The 19,810-nt window shown below is 38.1% G+C and overlaps 1 protein-coding gene across 1 annotated transcript in view; it reads right to left on the bottom strand.

Moving 5' to 3' along the window:
• DPP4 (dipeptidyl peptidase 4) overlaps window positions 1-19,810 on the bottom strand; it is a 36,024-nt gene that overhangs the window by 2,294 nt on the left and 13,920 nt on the right. The window contains exons 10-23 of the mRNA XM_017726999.1: window positions 19,261-19,390; window positions 19,072-19,116; window positions 15,998-16,102; window positions 15,828-15,895; window positions 15,583-15,636; window positions 15,011-15,135; window positions 14,009-14,056; window positions 13,452-13,550; window positions 11,396-11,465; window positions 9,656-9,850; window positions 8,699-8,753; window positions 6,765-6,864; window positions 5,170-5,234; window positions 8-80 (exon numbers count right to left, since the gene is read on the bottom strand). Coding sequence (XP_017582488.1) covers window positions 8-80; window positions 5,170-5,234; window positions 6,765-6,864; window positions 8,699-8,753; window positions 9,656-9,850; window positions 11,396-11,465; window positions 13,452-13,550; window positions 14,009-14,056; window positions 15,011-15,135; window positions 15,583-15,636; window positions 15,828-15,895; window positions 15,998-16,102; window positions 19,072-19,116; window positions 19,261-19,390 — 1,232 coding nt within the window. The remainder of the gene's footprint in view (window positions 1-7; window positions 81-5,169; window positions 5,235-6,764; window positions 6,865-8,698; window positions 8,754-9,655; window positions 9,851-11,395; window positions 11,466-13,451; window positions 13,551-14,008; window positions 14,057-15,010; window positions 15,136-15,582; window positions 15,637-15,827; window positions 15,896-15,997; window positions 16,103-19,071; window positions 19,117-19,260; window positions 19,391-19,810) is intronic.

Raw genomic sequence — 19,810 nt, 5'->3', positions numbered from 1 at the left:
AACTCACCATCTGCTGTTCCATGAATAAGGAGATACTCAACTTCCTTGAATTTTTCAGCTCTGGCCATTACTGTTGAACTCTGAAATTACAGGGAAAAAAAAGAAAAAAGGTGCTATGTATTAGGAGATGACTTGCTTCCAACTGACTTCGATTCGTGTTGACACAGTCTGGGATCCTTCAGCTAAAACCAAGCACACACCCTTGCCTATCCCCCTCTGAACTGCCATGGGGCATGGTCACACATCCAGGGGCTGGGTGCTCACACTCCAACCATTCCACACCCGTCTGCAACTGTTACCAAGGTTATGGCTGCAAAGGCACAGGCAATGGCAGAGGGGAAGAGTTCTGGAGTGAGGTACCATGTTCCATGCGTGACCAGCATGTTGGGATCCTGCAGCACACCGTGTGCCATAGGTTTCCTGTGTGACTGCAGACAAGTTAAAAAAACATTGTTGCCAAGGCAACAGTGCACCCTGTGAGAGCAAGGAGTAGATCTTGCAGAGGCTACACACGTTATCTTCCCCACTACAAGGTACAATAGTTCACCTGCAGATAAGGCACCCGTGCAAATACTGCCTCAGTCCCCAGTAAAATTGAGTAACAAGAAGTTTAAAACAATGCTCTCTCCAAATATGAAAGAGAAATGCCTGAACGAAAATCACTAGACCACAAACCTCTAAGTAGAAGTCAAGCTACATTTTGGGAATGGAAACACTGATACAGTGAGGAAAAGATGTAATAATCAGCAACAGATTAATCAAGAAATTTAAAACACAGTAACAACATGTTCGTTAGAATATTCTAGCCCACCCGACTTGCTACTGTGACTAAAGAATGACAATAGTAAGGATTGAAGATAAGATTAATTTGGGCAAGGAGAGGGAATAGGATGGTGCTCTGCCAGGAGTAGAGGAAGAAGAAGAGGGCTAACAAGGACAAGATTTTGGGCTTGATAAGACAACCAGTTACTCTGGCAAAAAAACCCCTAAAAATTTTGAACAGAAGAATGTAGTGGTTTGCTTTTTTTCCTCCCCATCTTGTACTAAGGCTGTATCCTTAGATAAGGATTCGCATTTAGTACCCCAAAAAAGTCAAATACTGCCAAGACACAAAAATTTTCTAATTTTATGTCTCTTGTACACTCATGAATCTTTAAAGCAAGTACAAATATTAAATTCCTTTTGCCTTGGCAGAATAGTGTGCCACAAAGCTTCCATACGTGAAATGAGTTCTTTGTATGTATTCAATCAAGTCTAAAAAACAAGTTCAGCAGAGAGGGTAAAAAACCCCACCCTGCAGTCTGTAACACTGCAGTTGCCCTCTTTTGATAGTCAAAGGATGGAGAGCACCAGAAATCCAATATATGGAAATCCCCCAAATATGGAAGAATGACGCTTTCCATTTAGATGATTTGGTATCATGGAGTAAGAACATTTAGCTGTGAGTGCCAAAATACGGAGAGAGCACTTTGATGCACTGAGGAACACTGGTAAACCAGCTGACCAAAAGAACAAATGAGAAAGAAATGCCCCAGTGACATTAAAGAAAAAAAAACAAAAAACCAAAAAAACAAAACAAACAAACAAATAAAAAAAAACCCAAAAAAACCCCAAGCCAACCAGTATCCTTTGAGTAAATCATTTTCCACATGTGCAGAGGGAAACTTGATAGGTCACCTTGTTAAGCTTTCTTCTAGAAAACCAATTCTGTTCTAAGCAAACCTTCTGTGAGTGGAAACCTGATTTAAGCTACACTTCTGAGAACTTGACTTGGCAAAAGCAATTTTAGAAGGAGGATGCCACTATTTTTCCTCTTCAGGCATTAAACGAAGTTATTTGTAGAAATAATTCAGAAAGAAGAAACATACTAGATACTTCCTCTGCGTTTTTATCACTGATGATACTTCACTTGCTGTACTCAACATGAAGAGTCCGTTCCCTAAAACATGCTTTAAGGACACAGTACCTTTGTGTCCTTAAAGAAGGTTGCAAGATTGGGAGCACTCTCACGTTAGGCACAGCTAGAGGACAAAGCAAAAGCAACAGCAGCTGAACAAAGCTTAAGTGGACAGCAAAATTTACTTTATTTACCACTTCCATTTTATAGTTATACTGTTGGAACAAAGGCTCCGAAAAGGTAACATGCACAAGTACTGAGAATTAGGCCCTGCTGAGTGTAACTGGCTTTTCTAAAGATCACACAGCAGTCAACATTTTATCAGCACTCCACAAACAAGTTAAGGTTTGGCTGAAACTGAAGGTCTCTCTCCCTTTAGCATATTCTCAGATAATAGAACAAATGTCAAATCAGTACAAGATGGCATATTTACAAAATTGTACCCTGTTTTGCATAACCTAATGATGCAGCAGTTCTTAAGGACTGAACATTTCAAATCTGCTAGAAAAAGATTGCCAAATCTATGACTGTTTCAAACACTTGCCAAAAGCATATCAAATTCAGAGTGAACTGCAAAATAATGTTCTCACAAGTTGAACAGTCTCTTCGGTATGCTTTACATGGCTACTGTGTCTGACCTCTAGAGCTCTGCCCCAATTCAGTCTCAAGTCTTTTGCATCAGGGATGTTTCTTCCAGGCTGCCAAATTCTCTCCATTCAGCCTAGGATTATACTGGGACCACCACCCATGCTTGCTCCTCTCTTTTACAAAGCTCTAAGTTTTAATAGTTTACAACTACCTTAAAAGACACTGAGCATACCTAATTAGCCCTCTTAGGAGTGGGAGTTCTCCCTGAGACTTGACTCCTGACAAACAATATTTAACATCTCAGATTCTCTGCCATCAATAAATGTAAAACCTAATGTCACGGTAATACAAAGGTGGGATGTACCCCTCTTACCACAACTAGTTTCTTGAGTCTATGTAATTCAGTCATTAATAATACTCTACACATTAGGAAGGTGCCTAGCAGTGCTCATCTTCTCTAAGCAGGTGTGTTCACCATCTCATTTCTTTTAAATCAGGGTGCATACTACAGAGTTTATGCAACTTTTCACTTTTCATGCCAGCTTTACAGCAATGCAGCAGGATAGAGAATATATGATGCAGCACACAAACCTGACAGCACAGAGTTAGCAGTGCAAGCTTTAACAACTTGAGCTGTATGTACTAGCTTTTAGTACAGATTTTGCATTTACCTCAAAAAACACTCACTCATTTCAGCAAACAGCTCTCGTCAGTGTCAAGGGGCCAGGAGGTTGGCTATTGAGACTGGGACATGGAACAAAGGGGCTGTAAGCCAGGAACATACTGGGCTGAAGTCAGTAAGGGTCTTCAGCAATAACAAAATCCCACAATGCTTTCACTGAGGCTACATGAAAAACAAAAGACTCACTTCTCGAGCTACTGCACCCTCCAGGTTAAAAGTAAAGTCCAAGTACTATATTATTTGGAGCGTTTAACAACAAACAAGGACTTAAGTTGCATTTTTCTTTCTCTAGGAGCAGCAGCGAAGTGTGACAATCTGATCTAGGCAATTACTCCTCCTCCATCTAGCCACCATTCTCCCCAATTAGTCCTCTGAGTAACACATTTGAAACCTTTAGCTCTTTGGTACTGGCAGTTTCAACGTGGCCATTGCCAGCAATGGATACTATGCCAAGAAAATCCGACTCCTGGCTTGAAAGGATTAAACAGTCCTCTGTTGCCATCTGTGCCGTGAAGCTGGTGAGTGACTTTGTGCACCCAGAGCGTTAACGTTCGTTCTGCACAGCGACAGTAACTTGTATTTACACTGCTACCTCGCAGACCTCCTCCTGTTCCCACTGCCTTAAAGGCACACATTTGGAAAAAGGCAGGCAGGCGGCTGCAGGCTGCTGGTCAGTGCCTGCTGGGCCCCAGTAGCTCAATGGTTAGAAGAGAGAGACACAAACACACTGCTGGGCTCCAATTTGTCCAGCAGTCACTACCATTGTCCCCAGTCTTGACCAGAGCGTCTAATATAGCAGTTGACAACACTAGAATACTATAAATATATGTCAAACCACATGTTTGTCAAACCACCGTATATGTATCTTTTTCTGTTTTATCATACTTTTAAATCAGTGCAGCAGTCTCCACCCTTTTTTCTACCCATGACACTTTTTAAATGCACACAACCAGTGCTAAGCAGTGTCTCTACCCTGCTTACCAACCCAAACACAGAGAACGCTCCACCTCCTTCTCTAACATCAATGTTTGGTTCCAGTATCACCATGGCTGGACTCCTCTGTGAAATATTCCAATAACCAGACCACAAAGTACCCCTCAGATTCCTCACAGTTCTCCAATAGCCACTGTATTTTCGCTAGGCCTGAAGTTTAACAAAACCTAACAGAAAGTTTGGCTGCTCTGCCCTATGCCCATGACTTCAAAAAGTTGTTGAGGCAACAAAAAGTATCTGGCACATGGAAGAGCAAGACAAAAAATTGATTAATCATGCTGTAACAAGGACAAACAATCTACATGCAATTTGCTTTCAGGAGGACAGATGGAAATTCCCTCACTTTTGTGCAGTCATTGGTTGTATTGGAACAAACTTTGGACACCCTGTGTTCATGGAGATCAGGCCAGCATTTCAGTCCTGACACTGCTGGCTCTCAGTTGGTCTGCAATTTGGTATGATCACAGTACAGACAGACTTGCCTACCTGTTAAAGTGTTCTAGTGTTGAGGAGATTTTGCTTTCTGTGGAAAAACTTGCAGATTCCTATGGCAGGAAAGTTCACACAAATACCCATTTTTAAAGAAAGTACATTTCAGAAAGAGTGGGAGTAAATTTGTTTTGGTGAAAAATGTTTAAGATAAAGCATACCTTGCTCACAAAACCACTAAATTTTAAAACAAATTTGTTTCTTGGTGGTTAAAATAAAAGTTCTACAACTTGTTTTACAGTCTGCAAAGTAGCCAAATGGAACTGAATGTAAAAAAAACCCAAACCAACACACCAACCAAACAACTGAAAATCCATGCCATCCACCAAGAAGAAGCTGCCTTGTGCAAATCCAAACACGTGAAACTACAGCCTCTAACAGCAGAATGCAACAGTTATAGCTGGAGAGAAGAAACTTATTTCTCCCCACAGGGAAAGAATTAAACTGTTTAAAGAAAAATACAGCAGTTTAGAAATGAAACAATACACAAAAAAATGAAATAAAGTGATTTCTTTCTTACATTATAATTCTTCAGATTATCATCTGCTGTAGGAAGGCCCATGTATCGCTCTGTGTATATTGAATCTGGAATTTAAAAAATCCCAAAATTAGAATCTGCTACTTAACTTTCAGTCTGTCTACCATCAATTTTACCCATCAATACAAGCAGTGACAATGCATACTGGAAATCAGGTTTTCCACAATGAGGGGTGTAGGTAACCATCATTATTCAGAATATTTAATCTTCTTGTTGCCATGGACACCTGAATGCTGAATATTAATACAGTACTTTGTGTCAGTGTTTCCTTATTGTTATTCTTTTAGTAATCCTAACAAAATTACTGAAAATGGTGCAGTAAATTTTTTGAAAAAAACCCTTAGATATTTTATCTAAATGTTTACTACCAAAAATCTGTACAATGAAAATACAACAGTAGATTAGGATTCAGCTTGGCTGAAAAAAAAAATTACATATTTTCCACATATTTTTTGCCATGTTACCATTTGCAGATTTGCTGCTTTGTTTTAAGCCATACAAATTAATCCTCTGCTGCCATATTCTAATGCCCATTTGACTTCTCATCAGAGTTGCTACACTAGAGGTTTTTTATGCTGAATAGGTATGCCTCCATAATCCTTCATCTAACAAGCCAGAAGTGGAATTTTAGAGATCTTGATCATTAAAAAAATATTTCCTGTCATACTGTAATATTCATGTCCAAAATATTATGAAGACATTGCTGTGTCCCCAACAGACTACTGCTAATGCCTGGCAGTATGATCTGCTCTGCTGAAATAGCTACTATACAGCCTCTGTGCTAGTTGCAGAATGACAAATTATGCCTTATTTAGCAGAGGTTTTCCAGAGAAAGCTTTCCCTTGAATGTTTTTGGACAAATAAAAACAAGAAAAATGTTACACTGTGTTCAGATTGCACCAGCACCTATTTATAACTTAATATATTTTTTTTAATCTGGGAGTAGAGCCCCTATAACTGTATTTCTAGCCTCATGCAACTACTTGAAACCTTATGCTCTAAAGGCTTGGAGCATGTAGAGACTTGGCTACTTGATCAGGTTTTCCTCACATCAAGCTATCCTCAAGATGAATTAGATTTATAAAATCCAAATTTTACATGCTAAAAAACCACCCCAACCAACCAACCTAAGGCAATTCAAGTCCTATTCTGTTACTTTGAGAGAGTAAATTACAATGCAAGTTCAATGTTAATCCTCACAGTTCATTCTTATAAGTGAAGTTTCATTTTGAAGACACGAAAGTTTAATAGTGATGGATTTCTGACATACAATACTGGTTTCAAAGCGAACACAGACACATTACAGTAATACTATAAATATTACAATAATTCAGCCTTCATTAATGTTTAAAGAGATTACCTAAAGTTATGGATCTGACGTCTTAAAATGGGAAGTAATATTTAGCAAATTGGTTTAATTTCAAAATGCAGTGGCCATGAGTTCATAAAAACAGACCAAATGGCGTTTACATGGCATCTAGTAGATAATCCAAAGTTCTGTGCTATGAATCCACACTTTGCAGCGTGTGCACTGGAAGACATATGGGAATCCTTGTAACGAAGAAGCCATCACATACCATAATACTGCCAGCGTGACACGGGGGCAACCGCTATTCCACACTTGAACACGCCGCTTCCAGAGCCAAGCACCATGGAGGTCACATATCCCCCATAAGACTGAGAAGAAAACATTGCTGTTATTTTAGTCGGAAGGGAAAGGATGGGGCCCATCTGCTACACAGTTCATCAGACATTTATAGGCTCAGCGTTTTTCATATTAATGAACTCCATTCTGAATTTGGGTCAGATCTCAGCCAGCCTGCTCAGTCGGGGAAACAGGCATCAAACAGCGCACGGAAGCTGTGGCGCTGATGAATGAGGACTTGATGGGGAAAAAGGGCGCAAACGCTGCCGAACTGTGACTCAGCTGAGGATGACTGTGTTTGGTAGCACTGTAGGCAGCAGCAAAGACAGGAAACAAGACACTGCTGAAACGCTGTGTCCCCTGCTGTGGGAGTGGGTGGAAGCAGAGCTCTGGCCCACAGTGTGCCTGATGAGTAGTTGCTACAGGGCATCCAAAAATTTACAGCAGAGCAGGCCTATGGTAGCTCGCTCCCTAACTTTCCCCCAAAGTGTCAGGAGCAAGACTGTGACTGGGGAATGAAGGATCTTCTGCCGAGTCTGTGGGAGGAACTGTGCAACAAAACACTCCTTGCTACGCACAGAAAATTTACTCACAGTGTAGCCTGATACACAGATGAGTAAATATCTGACATGCTTGAGCATCCAGGCAGCAAGATACCTAAACACTGTTACCAACCGCCCAAATGACTGCCCTCACAGGAGTTTGAATGGGTTATTTAGGAAAATGTGCCCACCCACGTTCAAAAACAAGAGCCATTTTTGGATCTCATTCCTGTCTTAAAACCAGACTACAGGCAAAGGGAATTGCATCTTATTCCAAAGTCCTTAAATGTTTGCTCCAACTTCAATTCCTAGGTCCTCCCAATAAGATCAGCGAAGTAACGCACTTAGCAACTAAACCCCTTTATAAATAAATGCCTAACCTGGCCACAGTAAAGATATTACTGCTGAATCTATGGCAAACAAAATCCATGTACATAGTGACATGCTGACAATCTGAAAACTCAAGAGATAAAGAAAATCTGTTTGCCTACAGGTTCAGTGCCCAGGGTGTCTTAATCCCAACCTAGCTCCAAAGAGGAATGCTCTTGTACTATTCATCCTGAGGGTCATAAGGGCTTAAGATGGGATTGCACCAAATCCTCAATTTCTGCAGAAAGAATTTTCCTTTCACTACAGTTAATACTACTACATGTGACTTCACATAACAGAGATATTTACCCCAGAAGAAAAGCTGTTAAAGGCATTGTCTTGCCATCAAGCAATTTATTCCCTGGCACCTGTCACCTGCAGTGCCCAAATTTCAGCTAACAATTTAATTCAGCATAGAATCAGTAACACTACATACACACTTAGCCTTGCAGCTGAGGGGGTATATACATGCTATTAAACTATTAAACACTTCCATCTACTGTGCTGGGTTTTAAAGACACATCAAGTTAGAGAAATCTGGCCTCTGGTTGCAAATACCATGATATCCATCCCACACAGCTGGCTCGAGTGTAATTTCACATCTTTTTTTAAAAATCAGTCATCCAACTAAAGAGATACTGGTGAATATATACTTGGCTTTTTCTTCTTTTTAGCATTGGTTCATACTGTACACAGGAACTTGCCAGCATCTGTTTAAATTGCTTTTTAATCCCTCTAGGAGACCTAATTTCTCTTACAAAGGCTCCTGAATGATTGCAAAAACACAATGTAGAAACACACTTTTAAGATGTACTTCATCAGTTCAAGTACCGGATTGTGTGGTGACCCCAGAGGTGCCTCACATGAAGCCCTACAGGATCTCACACACATGGCGGCACAACAAATAGTTGTCAAAATTAAATAGTAGTTCTGCCAAAATTGTCTGAGTACTTACCCAACCCCAAATTGCTATTCTGTCCTTATCGACAAAGCTCATTTCAGAAAATTTTCTGAAAGCAAACAGAATAATTAAACACTTAATGGATTGCAAAGTATCGGCCATTCTACAGACATGCCTATTTCCTATCAAGTCTGCCTCTTTCTATTGTACAAATAAGCATTTCCCACTTCATCATAGTGACTGCATATGAAAACATATGGTAATTCAGGCACATGTGTCTTTAGGAAATTTAGAAAAACATCTGTGCATATGACACTCTGAAACCTCTCAACCCACGCTCACTGACATTTGTATTGTACTAGGTTAGATTTCACTACCTGCCTTGTCTTTTTTTTAAGGATGCACAAAAATCGAATTCCAGCAGTAAGGAACAGACCAGCATATGTAAATACAGTCACCATTAAAAAAAAATAAAAATCAAGAAGATTGTGAAATTCTATTTTTTTAAACTCCTTAACATTTTAAAATCCCACGTGGAAAACCCTGTAAGATCACTTCATTGCAATTCCGAGAGATCCACACTGTTGTTTGTTTTACTGAGGTTCTACAAGCATAAACCAAGTGACAAACATGAACTATGATTTAAAGGCTGAGTATTTCACATAAGTAATTCTGCCAGAACAGAAACTTGCAAAAAGCTTGAAGTAAAACTTCCATCTCCAGGTTCCTTGGTAGTGTGTTCTTCTACTAATGTGACACGTATCGTCTCTATAAAATAATCTCTATAAAATCAGAGATATGGTTAATTGGTATTACAGCATTAACTCTTCTCTCTTTTTAAGCATAATATGATGGTTGGCCCACAAATGACACACTTCAGTGTACAAAATTAAGCAGAATGTAGTTATTTTATCACCAATATTTTCAAGATGACGATTCGAAACCTTCACCTTTTTTCCTCCTACACAATAAGCACATAAAAGAAGGAGCAGGTGTTGACCTGTAGCTCACCTGGCTGCTGCTATCTGATCTTCCACTTCATATGTTCCCAGCCTTCTGTTTATTGCATGCATAATTTCATCCCCTTGTCCCCCGCTGCCCCTGCCGTCAAAGCTGGCCACAATGATCTGCTCCGTGCTTGCCAGGTAAGTAGCCCAGCTGATCCGGAAGACTTGGTCTACTTTCTGACTACAAGGTCCTGCATACCTAAGGAAAGGAGTCACAAAATTCAGGCATTTACTCTCCACATATCCCCACATCAAGCTTTTGAAATATAATTATCACTGACAATTTTGGCCTCTAAAGCAGGATAAACCTTTAAATTAAACTGAGGAAACAAGAAAAGTATCACTGACTGACTAAAAGCAATCTGCTTTTTTAAAACTTCAGCTGGTAATCAAGAAAGCAGACTGGATTTTTTTTTGTTTTACTCCTTTCTGCTCTAATAAGAAACCTTCATTATTTTGACTTTAAGCAGGTTATCAGAAATCCAAGCAAGTTTTCTTTGAACCTGAGTTTCAAAGTGATGTTCTGTAACTATTTCTGTTCCATTCACCCATGATTTATTTGGTTTAAGTCTGAAATCAACCAATAGCCTTCAATTGGAAAAATGAAAAATACCATTTTCTGCATTTTTCAGTGTCTCATCAGTCTGAACTATTTCTTATGCAGGCTGAGAAAAAGGAAGCAAAACTATAGTTTTAACTTTTTACTTTAAAATATTTCAGAAGCACTTGACCACTATGAAATCATACTCTGAGTGCCTTGATGATAAAATTCTGTGCAGTGCACTTCTCTAGCCACAGTTCAACAGAGTAAGAAATAGAAGAATGGCTTCTATGGCTCTATAGCCCACCCATCAGTTTTAGAAGCAAAGAAAAAGCTACTGGGAATTTAATTCAAGCTATGGATCCCTATACTTCCAAAATAATTTTTGATATTAAGATCATTGTGAACCAGAGGTGATCCTCACAAAGGTCCAGGTAAGTCAATAAAAATAGTACCAAAACCAGAACAACTCTTAAGAAGCCAAGAGCACTGGCTGCTTATGAAAATGTTCAATGAGCACATAAAAAATTGCTACCAAATTGCATTATATAAAGATGAATCTAAGAATTAACAGCTAGTTTCCTTACAGAGTCAGCTTTTTGTAAAAAGAGGAAAAGCTTACAATTTTTATATTAACGCACAGCTAAAATTCAGTAATTCCCAATTAGAAGAAAACATACCAGGATTAACAGAAGTGCCTGAGGAAGACCAGACCAATCAGCACATGCTTATGGTCTTGTATTTATGAAAAACCCACAACAAATGTAATCCTGACCACAGGATGACGTTTGTCAACACTGATTGACAGTCAAATATCACAGAAAAAATGCAACATCACACTTTACTTCAGCTTTAGGATACAAGGCTTATTCAAGGTTTCATTCTGGATTCATCAAAGATTATTCCTAAAGAACATCATGAGCAGAGGAGGAGGTAAGCTAACATGAACATCCTGGCTGTTAAATCACAGAGAGTGTATCTGCCTCAGTGCCACCGCCAGAGCATGTGCTCATTAAGCATTACATCATCTTAGGGCACAGGAATCCACCATGAACTGGGATACACCTCAGTTTTTCATTCCATCTTAAAACTACTTCAAGAAGTAATTAGAAAACATGCCGGTTTTGTGTTTCCTTATTAAGAATATTTGAAGTAGATGAAAGGGATTATTAACACAACACTGCCATGTGATTGAAAACTTACACATCAAGGAGCAGAGGGTACTTCTTTGATGAATCGAAACGGGGAGGCAGTATCATTTGATACCACAGGTCTAAAAGTGAAAAGAGTTTGACTTAGGTCAGCTCTACAGTGAAATTATTTGAGATGCATTACAATTGATACAAGACCACATTTGAGTCACCCCCTAAAAATTAAAAAGCGGTTTCATCTGAACTGTCCTAATATATATACATAGAAGTTCCTAGCTAATCTAGTAATTAAAAAAAATGTTTTAAGTTGGCAGAAAGTAATAAAATTTGGGGACTCAACATGCTGTCTCATGACATTATTCTAAGTGTACATGTGAAACTTGTTATGTCTCTACAGTGGTAAATCTAACACAGGCTCAAAAATAAGATTTCTCTACCAGCAGAGGAAAGAAATTCTATATTATTTTGAACCTGCCAGATAGACTTTGCGTGACAGTCTGTAAAACATCCAAGAAACATATACAACTATCTATTAGTTTTGAAGCAATATTGATTCCAGTTCCATTCATGCTATTTGTTCTACCCAAGTTGGCTGTGAGCTGAACATTTTGAATGCACACCCTCTGAGTTTTGCAAACTGAATAGCTCAATTGCTCATTCCTGAATTTTAAGAGAACTGATGCTGCAATGCTGATGGACTGCACTGCAATAATAGTCAGAGTGCAAATCTTATGGAAATTTGCCCAGATATGAATATGCAAGGCATCAGAACACTGAAACATTAACAATCTAAACTGAACACATTAAAAAACTAATTTCAACTGTTTGCATACTCTGTAGTCACAGGGGTGGATTTCTTCTCTGACAATCTACATGGATTTGTGAGCAGACTTGAAACTTTAAGTAGGACTACATAAATGGATTTTCGTCTCCTATTTTTGATATTAAAAATAGATTCCCCTTACCCAAAAGCTTTTACCCTGAAGACATGAAGTAGTAAGAACAAAGAGGAATAAAAAAATGAATATACAACTGATAGCATGAAGAACATCTTTAAATCTCCGTCTTGCCTGGAAGATTTCATCTTTAGCCCTAGTAAGAATGTGACAGAAATAAAAGACAGAAAACACAAAGATAAAGAGAGTTATTATAAAAATAAGGTAACAGTGAAAGAAGGGAGGCATCAAAAAGAACAGTTAGCCATGACTGACCTAACTCAACCCAGTTTGTAAAACGTTAATTCCATTAAGAATATCTGCTCATTTTATCAGGAGGAAGTTTGTCATGAAGAGAAAAGCTGATAGCAAAGGCTGGAGCAAGAACAGTCTAGATAGGTACCAGGTCTCCCGCTGCTGGGCTCTCTGATGTTGCTCAGCCTAAGAGCACACAAAGAACATTTCTCTACCCAAATTCTGAGGAGCACCCCTCACAAAGCATTAAAAGTTCATTTTCTAGCATTTTGTTCTGGTCTGTATTGAGGTCTATGCAGTCTTGGAGCGTGAATGTGCTTTCAAGAATGACTATTCAATCCAAATCTATTCAATCTTTTCAATCCCCCACACAAAGTCAAAGGTGATAGTGTTGAAATGTTGCTTAAATTTTTTCTCAAGATTTTCCATTTAGACTCTCTCTCTTTTTTCATAGTAACTGAACTTCTCTATTTTCCCAACCTGCTAACACAAACCAAAGGGACTTGCACCTGTAAATCAGAAAGACCTACTTGAATTTATAATTTAATTAAAATTCAACAATGGTTAAGAGCTTTGAGTTTGTGCCCCTACCTCATTTCTCTTATTTATTTAATGCACTGTTAGAGACTTCTGTTTTCCAGTTTATTATAAAGGAAAAAGTAGTTAAGCCACTTCATCATGAAAAGATATCACACTATGGAAAAAGCATATTTTAGATAAGAACATTTTGGGATTTCAGAAAATAACTCAGAATGTTTGGAAATGTCCAAAAAAAAAAAATCGTCTTGCCTCTAGGTTCTGAATAACTGCAAGAATTCCCATTACACCCATCTGTCCTGTCATGCTCCTCAGCAGAAGACCTTGAATCGCTTGGTGAAAAGGGGGGGGGGGGGAGGTAAAAGATGTTTTTAAACTTACTGTATCCACCTATACTAAGGGAGGCAATTTTTTTTGAAGGCATCTGAATATCTTTCAATGCATTTTCCAGTTCGGTGTTATTTTCCAAGTATCTGAGAACTAAATAACAGAGTAAGTAAGATTCAAAGACTAAGCACATTTTTTTCATATGCATTGCTCTTTAATTATGAATCACTTTAAATATTAAACCTGAGATGATGGCAACTTACATTGCAGTTTTTGTTTTTCCTCTCAGATTCAATGTTTACAATATAGTTTTCCTTCAGTTATTTTTTCCCCATTTTTCATCTAAATCCAGTTTCAGAAAAACTGAACAATTATCCAGTAAATAAGTCATACACTACTTACTGTTTTCTAGTCCAGTGTAAAATAACATTAAATAAACTCGGAATAAACATATGCCAAGCTATATAATTTATTCTTCTGGTAATTATTTGAAATTAAATTTACCCTTTGTAACTGACATTTTTATTCTTATACTATGCAATGAGAATGAAATTAGAATAAATTTACAGTGCAATTTTCTGGCTTAATATAAATTAAAGACAATTCCATACCTTGATCATCAATGTTTCTGTGCAGAGTAGATATGGGCAGGCCAGGACCTGTTAACAGGGCACAAAACCTTCATGTTTGCATGCTGGCTTGAAACACAACCCTCGTAAAGTAATTGGAAATGGGTGAATCATAGAAGCTCAGAACTTGTTTCCCTCCAGTCTGCTCAAGCTGAATATTAAGTTAGCCGGGCCCAAATTCAAGCCACAGGATCCCAAAAAATATTCAGACTGTCTCAGAGATGATCCACATGACTGTGAGGTACTGAAGACTGGAATTTCCACTCTTTAGCAAAGTCTATGCCTTGGTTGTGGGACAATGGTTTGGCCATGAGGAAGCCTTGTCACAGAGACCACAGCAGCTGTCTTCAACCATTTTTACAATGTGACAGATAGTTCCCTCTCTGCTGTCTGTCCTTCCAGCCCATGGATTAAGGAAGATCTTAGCATGTTAAAAGCAACACACATTTCAATTTAAAGAAATTTTGGAGACGATTTTATTTTTCCCGCCCTTTGAATAATTATCCCTGGTACTATCTAGCAGGAGCACTTACAGATCAGAGACAGACTACAGTCCCACTGCTTACTTTATGATTAAATTACTTGGATTTATTTCTTGACCAGCACTATCTTAATTTTATTCTCATACATAAAGCACTGCTCTTTACCCAGTCTGTTGCTTGTCACACTTTCAGAGCCTCCAAATTCCTTCTGCAGGCAGAGCTCCCCGTGCATCTCTCGAGGAGATGCACAGTGGACAGGAGTGTTTTGCAGCTCTTTCAGGTCCACTGACAGATAGAACTAACAAGTCTTATCCTAGTAATTTTTGTCAAGGTACTTTTGAGCCTAGGAGGCAGTATGTTTTTCCACTGCCAATACATTTATCCAATGTTATCAACACATATCATTGTTACACAGTACATATCAAGATCCTGACGAAGTGAACTTCACCATCCAACTAATCAGTGAGTCATGTTTATGTCAATTAATTCTGGATATACTCACCGAGACAATTTAGCTGATAATACTGTGCGTCTTTGCTGAAGGACACAGAATAATACTGGCATCTTTCTTGATTCAGATTACAGCTAACACATTTAGTAAATTTTGGACTGCTTTCCAAGAGCACTCTGCAAAGTAAATCAGCTTCATCTCAGAGATTACTTTTTTTTTAAGCTGTGCTAAACCAATATATGCTTTTTAAATAAGATGGCCGAATGAAATATGTTAAAATTCAGAAGTGATAGAAACGGATTCCAAAACTAGTGAAAACAGACTTTCAACTTTTGAGTTCAATTAATACTGAAATTATTGTAATAGGAAAAAAAGCATGAGGATTTTTTTTAGGTTTTTTTTGCTTGAGGATTGCTTGTTTCTTCTTGCAATTTCCCTTTATTAACTGAATTTATAGAAAAATATTTCAGTTATTTTTGCAGCTTATACCCTTACACTGATTTTCATTAAATATCCTAACAAAGATCCCACATTAGAATCTTTAAATCTTCAGTGCTTTTTCTTAAAGTTTCTCTTTTACATTAAAAACAAGTTTTCTCATACTGCAGAAAAAGATTTCTTACTTATAAAGATTTCTTCCTCCTGGCATTCCATCCTTTTCATTACTAATGTAGTACCTGTAAAAGCAAAATATACTGGTTTTATTAAAATATTTACAGTATAATATTTAAAAATTTTATCTTACATGTTTAAATCAGATTTTTAATGAGTTAAATGACACCTTCTCCCTGTTCTCTCTCCTTGTTTGTTTAGACCCTTTTTACCAGCTCTTATGATAGGAAGTGGTACCTTATTTACAAATACTTACAAAAATTTATCAGTTACAGCTTCTATGCTGATTACTTCCCATTTTCCTGATGTAATAGCTACTGGAGCCTGGAGCAGGGGAAAAAGCAGGGCAAAAAGTAGAACATGAAGCTCCTTGGTCACCAGGAGAAACAAAAGCCAGCAGTGACTGTCCTACACTGTATTCCTCACCTGTGAGCCATTTATGTAATGGATGTGCTTGTAACCTGCTGCGTTGCTGAAGACTTTGTAGTAGGTAGCATTGTCGGGTGCAAAGTGAGGGACAGATGGCTGAAACTTGAACATAAGAGAGATGTCTATTAAAGCAAAAAACAAAACTCCAGATCCAAAACGATAAATTTAGGTTTTAATATCTCTAACCCGGAGTCTCAATTCTTAAAACAAGGCATCAATGAATGTACTGCAAACATTTTTGCCTTCTGATTTAGTAGGTAGAACCTGTAACCATCATTCTTAAAATAAACACACTTGAAATATTTTACTGCTCCTTAAGCAGCAGAATTTCCCGAGTATTAGTCTCAGTAGTGATCCAGACCCCCATACCCCCCTTGAATTTGAAGTAATTTCAGTGGTCTTCGTTTTCTACAATTTTAGGAAGCAATATGTGCATCTACTTTCAAAGGCAGTGTTTTATTCTGTCCAAAGCAGCTGTAAGCTATAAAAATGTAAACTTTGCAAATTCATGTTTTTCTTGAATTTCCCATTTTAAAACACATATTTGTGAACAAGTTCTTTTAACTTAATTTTTTTTAGCTTAAGAGTGAAAAATGTCCTGCTCTATTCAAAAAAAAACCCCACAAGCTGCTTTCCAAGGAAATTTTGCTAGTAAGTAGGTGATTACAGAATGACAGAGAACTCAAACTGGAATAATATTTTCATGAAGGAACTATCCATTTATCAATTGAGAGTGACAGAAATGAATCAATTTCTTCTATTGACTGCCATTTGAATGTGCTACATATGGTAGAAAAAAAGAGAGGAATGAAATTGAGCTGAATGAAATAAACTTTCTGTGATAAATGCCCAAAGGATCTAAATGCTAATTAGGCAACTGACACAATGTAACTGCCTTGGAGATGTTATACCCATTTTGAAATGGTGAAACAAAGCTGAAGTGATTTGCCTCCAGTCATTCAGAAAGCAATGACAGAAATTAAGTCTTCCTAACCATGTGCTCCAAATAACCTCTCCTTCTTCCCAAGCAATATTTTTGCAAAAATTAATTTGGCAAATATTTTGCTAGCTTTTCCCTTATTTTCAAAGTGTGACTTTCTTTTAACTCAACTGGCAAGCTCTAACAGCTGATGACCTGGAAGCCTTATACAGCAATGCAGGCTTTGCTGAGCATTCTTAGTTGAAACATAATTTCATCTCTATTAAAAAAAAAAAAACCAACGAACCAAAACCACCACCAAAAGACCTAAAAAAACCCTCCCCTCCAAAAACCATAAAAAGCATTATATATACAAAGAGAGGACTATATGTCCGTATACTACACACATATATAATTTACTTAAATTTATCAATACATATGTATGTACATATACATCTTGCAGATGTATAAAAATATTCCTTATCAGTCAAATATCATTTTCTCATCCCTAAGAAGGTGAAAATTAAAAACAAGAATAAATATACCTATCCTATCCCCTCTTTAATCCTCCCTACTCTCTATTTCTTTCTCAAATCCAAGAATCATACAGTGAGATTATCATTTCTTCCAACAGCTCCTAAGAAGTGGGTTGTCTCTTTAAAAGAAACAAAAAACCAACAACCTAGTTTAGTGGCACAGACTTGCATTTTGCCCTCTCATTTTGCACAACTGTTTACAAAGTCTGCAGCTTGATCATCACATTGTCTAATTGTGAAGCCTTTGCTGCAGAGAAGCAAAATGTGTCAGCGTTAAGGCCTTCCTTTCCATATCAAATTTGACAGCAGGTGGGTTGATCTCTCATCTTCATACTGCGGATGATTTCATCCCTGCTGTTGCCTCCCTTTTTGCATTTCTTTAAACTTTCATTTTTGACTTCAAAAGTGAATTAGTGACTAAAGCATAATCAGTGTGTGGAAAATGCGGGAGTGGAAAGTGTACTCTGTGTTCTCATCAAAAACTCTGAAACTCATTTCTCCCTCCAAATCTGAACTTTTGCATCTCTGCTTCACTTCCCCCAGATCTTCTGTGTAGTTCATTAGGTGCCTACTCTCTACCATGTACAAAAGGACTGAGAGGCAGCTTGGAAAGCATCATCCAGACAGTAGCGGCTGGTTTGGCAGAAGTGCATGAAAATTTTAATCTGGCCAGTTACATGCATCTTGTCCCCACTTCTCTTCAATGGATATTTCATGTGGGGGAAAATAAATAAGTAAGTAGCCCCATTTAAAACCTGGAATGGTTTGTTGCAACCTGATACACTAAAAATTACATTTATCCTCTATGCCTTCCTTCCAAGAGGGTTCGAAGTTTACAGAATACACTTCTTAATACATTTTATTCCCTAGATCTTTCTGGAGGTAGCAGGAAGACTAGAAAGCAGGTAAACCAGCATAGCTGGCAACTCCCCAGAACAAAGGGAATTCTGAATCTGGGCACTTGCATTTCCCCCCTACCTACTGCTACCAAAGCAGCAGGTCAGAAGTAGAAAGGAATCCGGAAAGGGCGCTATGCTTTTGGTCTGAACATAAAATCCTAGAATCGCAAAATGATGTGGGTTGGAAGGGACCTTGAAGTTCATCTCGTTCCAACCCCCCTGCCATGGTCAGGGACACCTTCCACTAGACCAGGGTGCTCAAAGCCCCATCCAGCTTGGTCTTGAACACTCTCCCAGGAACGGGGTATCCACAGCTTCTCTGGGCAAACTGTTCCAGTGCCTCACCACCCTCATAGTGAAGAAATTCTTCCTAACACCTAATCTGGACCTACTCTTTCAATTTAAAGCCATTCCCTCTTGTCCTGTCAACAAGATGAACAGGTCACAGAGGGCATGATTAGAGCTCCAGCCATGCTGCACTGTCAACCAGCCTGGGAGTTCAGAACCCATTACCGACAAAAAATAAAGCTTAACCCCAGGTGCGGGGTGACATAGTGGTCCATTTGAGATCATTTTCCCCTGTACACATAAGATGCAGCAAATAAGAGGATTGGACCTACACACAAGAGGCACTGCAAAATGCAACAGGCTCATATGAAATTTTCATAATTATCAGAATTATTTAGCATGTATCAGTTTTAGAAATTGAGCACTCACTCTGCCAATCCAGCCAGTTGTACTTTCTTCAGTACGTTGTTTTTCCTAAGAACGAAAAAACAAACAATCCCACAACAATTATGTTTATTTTACACCAGGCTTTATTTCTACAAAGATAAACACAAAGATATACTCTACTCCTTTCTAGTTGCATTTACCATTGCAACTGTCCCACCTAATTTTTCTTACCTTTGGACATGACCAAGTAGCATTTTCAAAGTCACAGACTGTGAGGACTGAAAAATTCTGAATTCTTCTGAGCCACTGCAGACAAATCCTTTCATCTGTCACCCATGTTACAACACTCAAATAATGATCCCTGAAAACAGCAACAACATAAGATATTTAAAATCCTCTCTATAATAGCATACCATACAATAGCATTCAGCAATTCACTGAATGAGACTCATCTGGCTATTTTCATTTCAATCTACTCTTCAACAATAAACAATGATGCAAATGTAATTGAGCCATTTTTTCATCAATTGTTTTTGCTGCTAGTAGATGCCTTGGTTATTTTCAGAGATACAATAAAGAATTAGATGGCTTATACAAACCCACTTCCAGAAAGACTGCAATTAAATTTTAACAGCTATTCTCTAATGCATAAAATAATAGCTACTCCAGACTGTTCATAAATCTTGTACTGTGTGCATCTAGAGGAAATTCTTCTGAATATTAAGTTATATATGCCTTAGATTTAGGAATTTTATCCTTAGCTCCCTGAAGTTGGTTGCTT

The sequence above is a fragment of the Corvus brachyrhynchos genome, unplaced genomic scaffold, assembly GCF_000691975.1.
Source record: "Corvus brachyrhynchos isolate BGI_N302 unplaced genomic scaffold, ASM69197v1 scaffold490, whole genome shotgun sequence".
Classification (NCBI taxonomy): domain Eukaryota; kingdom Metazoa; phylum Chordata; class Aves; order Passeriformes; family Corvidae; genus Corvus; species Corvus brachyrhynchos.
Note: the sequence above shows the minus strand (reverse complement) of the source record. Positions and strands in the feature narration are given on the sequence as shown.